This window comes from Petaurus breviceps, unplaced genomic scaffold, assembly GCF_028583685.1.
Source record: "Petaurus breviceps papuanus isolate PSGF00001 unplaced genomic scaffold, PetGlider_PUasm1.0 154, whole genome shotgun sequence".
NCBI lineage: Eukaryota > Metazoa > Chordata > Mammalia > Diprotodontia > Petauridae > Petaurus > Petaurus breviceps.
The window spans coordinates 1,469,135-1,471,634 of NW_027185715.1; the positions used below are offsets into that span (position 1 = coordinate 1,469,135).

At 45.4% G+C, this 2,500-nt stretch overlaps 1 protein-coding gene across 1 annotated transcript in view; it reads right to left on the reverse strand.

Annotated features, from left to right (window-relative positions):
• The window catches only part of MYO1A (myosin IA), a 16,406-nt gene that overhangs the window by 7,900 nt on the left and 6,006 nt on the right, over positions 1-2,500 (reverse strand). Inside the window, exons 10-13 of the mRNA XM_069081481.1 lie at positions 2,373-2,477; positions 1,283-1,345; positions 735-935; positions 199-425 (exon numbers count right to left, since the gene is read on the reverse strand). Of these exons, the coding sequence (XP_068937582.1) occupies positions 199-425; positions 735-935; positions 1,283-1,345; positions 2,373-2,477 (596 nt within the window). The remainder of the gene's footprint in view (positions 1-198; positions 426-734; positions 936-1,282; positions 1,346-2,372; positions 2,478-2,500) is intronic.

Sequence of the window (2,500 nt, forward strand, 5' to 3'; positions counted from 1 at the left end):
TTAAGTGACTTGCCTGGGGTCACATAACTAGTGTCTGAGGTTAGACTTAAACTCACAAAGAGAAGTCTTCCTTGATTCCAATCCCAGTGCTCTATCCACCGTGGCCTCTAACTGCCCCCAACTCTAAATCTAGAATCCTATAATTTTATGGTCTTAACATGCCTACAGCATATCTGTGTTGCAAACAAGACATATTACCTAATATAGTTGGGATTCTTGGCATACAGGTTCTTCATGAGTGTAGTTATAGAGTTTTTGAACTGGGTCCCTGCTGTGGGAGGTCGTTTAAGGGAGACTTGTTGGGGGTTCCCCTCAGGGAACAGTGTCCGAAGCAGGGGGTGCTTGGAACTCCACAGAGCCTGTGACAGATCTCGGAATAGCAGGTCATTGTTCTTGTCCAAGAAGCCATTCACGTTGTATGTCACCTGATTGGAGGGGTAAAGCCCATGTGGGAGCCTCTTTGTACCCTGCTCCCCAGGTTTACCCAGTCTCCAGCTTTAATCCCTTTGCCACAATCCCTGACCTTTATCCTCTTTAACTTCAGCACTGCTATGGACCCCAGTCCTTGTATCTTATTCCTCAAATTTCCCTCCTTCTCATCTGCTCTTCCCTATTCCCCAGTCCCCATCTCCTGATCTTGGCTCATCCCTACTCCTTCTTCTCTACTCCACTCATGGCCCATCTATCCCTGATTTCCCTTCTAGCCTTTCCCCTCCACCCATCACTGCACTCACCTTGCCAGCATAGTGTTGGATACGGAAGCAGCTAAGGCCCAAGCTGGGGTCATGCTGGTGCTGGGCGTTCTGGGTGACCCGGCTTTCATAGTAACTATGCTTGGAGAACATCTGATTCAGCTTTGCCAGGAAGGTAGAATCACTGACCACACCAGGTCGAAGGCATTCCTCATCCAACATGGCCAGAATACCCTCCTGATTCTGGTAGGGTGATTGTAAGGATCGAAAGAGATAATATTTGTAAAGCACTTAGTATAATTCCAGGCACATGGTATGTGTTTAATAAATGTTTATTCCCTCCCTTCCCTTCCAAGGAGGGGGAAAAGGATCCTCTATCCCAATCCCTCCAGAAAACAACTGTCCCCTGGACCTATAACACATGGAAGTTCCAACCCTTGCACTCAGTGCTTCCAAAGTACCCTATTTCCTTCTTCCTCCCCTTTCTTCCCTTCAGTCCCTGACTGGTTGAGGGTGAGAACAGGTGTCTTAGGATGCATCCCATATTCATTGGGGATTCAAATATGGGGGAAAGGGGAAGAGCTGCTCACATGCTCAATGAGGTTGCAGATGATGCTGTTATCAAAATATTCAATCTTATCCCATGGTATACCCTAGGGCAGAAAGGTCAAGATAAGTCAGAGGAATAGTGCAACAAATGCCAGCTGATGCCTAAACCCCACAAAATGAAGATTAGCACCTCTCAAAGCTAAGAGAAACCCTTGCTAGTGCTGCTTCTCCCTCCATAATTGGTGATTGGTTGAGAATATTTGAATGGAGCTAGGTTGACATGGGAGTATGGGGAAAGAGAAGAGGAACTGAAAGGAAAGTCAAGGTTATGGAGAGGAAGACTATGTCTTGGGAAGGAAGCTGGACTATGAACTGTGAGGTGCAAGAGTCCTGGGATGGAGGGGAAAAGGGGAAGGGTAGGAAGCTGAGGGATGGAGAGGGAGTGTATTCTTTGTGTAGAGGATCTGTGATCAAGGGTTGGGCAATTTTCCCTAGAATTGTTGACAGTTGCTTGTATTGAGTTCAGTGTTGTAACAAAATAAAAATCACACACACAAAATAATCCAACATATGTTAAATAGATTGCCTTTTCACCTCCACCTCCTCCTCCCCACCTCCACTATCTTTTGGAATAAACTGACTGGTGATATTTAAGGGAAGGGGTCTCTGTCTTCTTCTCCCCCCCAAAAAAATAGCATTTTTTTAAAAAACCTCTTCTTTACTGTCTTAAATATCTCTAATGAGAAATTCATTGGGTTAACCAAATACTTGGTTGTTAGAATACCAGGAATGTGAAACCTTTTGGGACAGGGTTGTCCTGGATGGTTTAACATGACCTGGAGAGTTAGCAAGAAGGCAAGCATGTCTGGGAGGTAGGAAAGCAAGTAAGTGAGCATCTTGAGGGGAGGGACTGTCTCCTTGCCTTTCTTTGTACCCCTAGCGCTTACCATAGTGCCTCACACATAGTAGGTGCTTGCCAAATGGTTTTTGACTGACTGACAACAGGGCGACTTGGTGCCCTATGTGTGCTGACTGAAAGCTGGTGGGATCATGATCAGAGATGAGTGTCTAGGACATGGTGGGGAGGAATGGGGGTTTAGGGGTATGTGTGGGGGAAGGATATTTATTTACCTCTTTCATGTATTCTTCTTGTTCTTCTCTCAGTGTCAGTTCTATGAACACCTGCTGTAGCTTCTCATTACAATAATTAATCACAAACTGCTCAAAGCTGTTATCCTGTATGGAGAGATTAGAATACA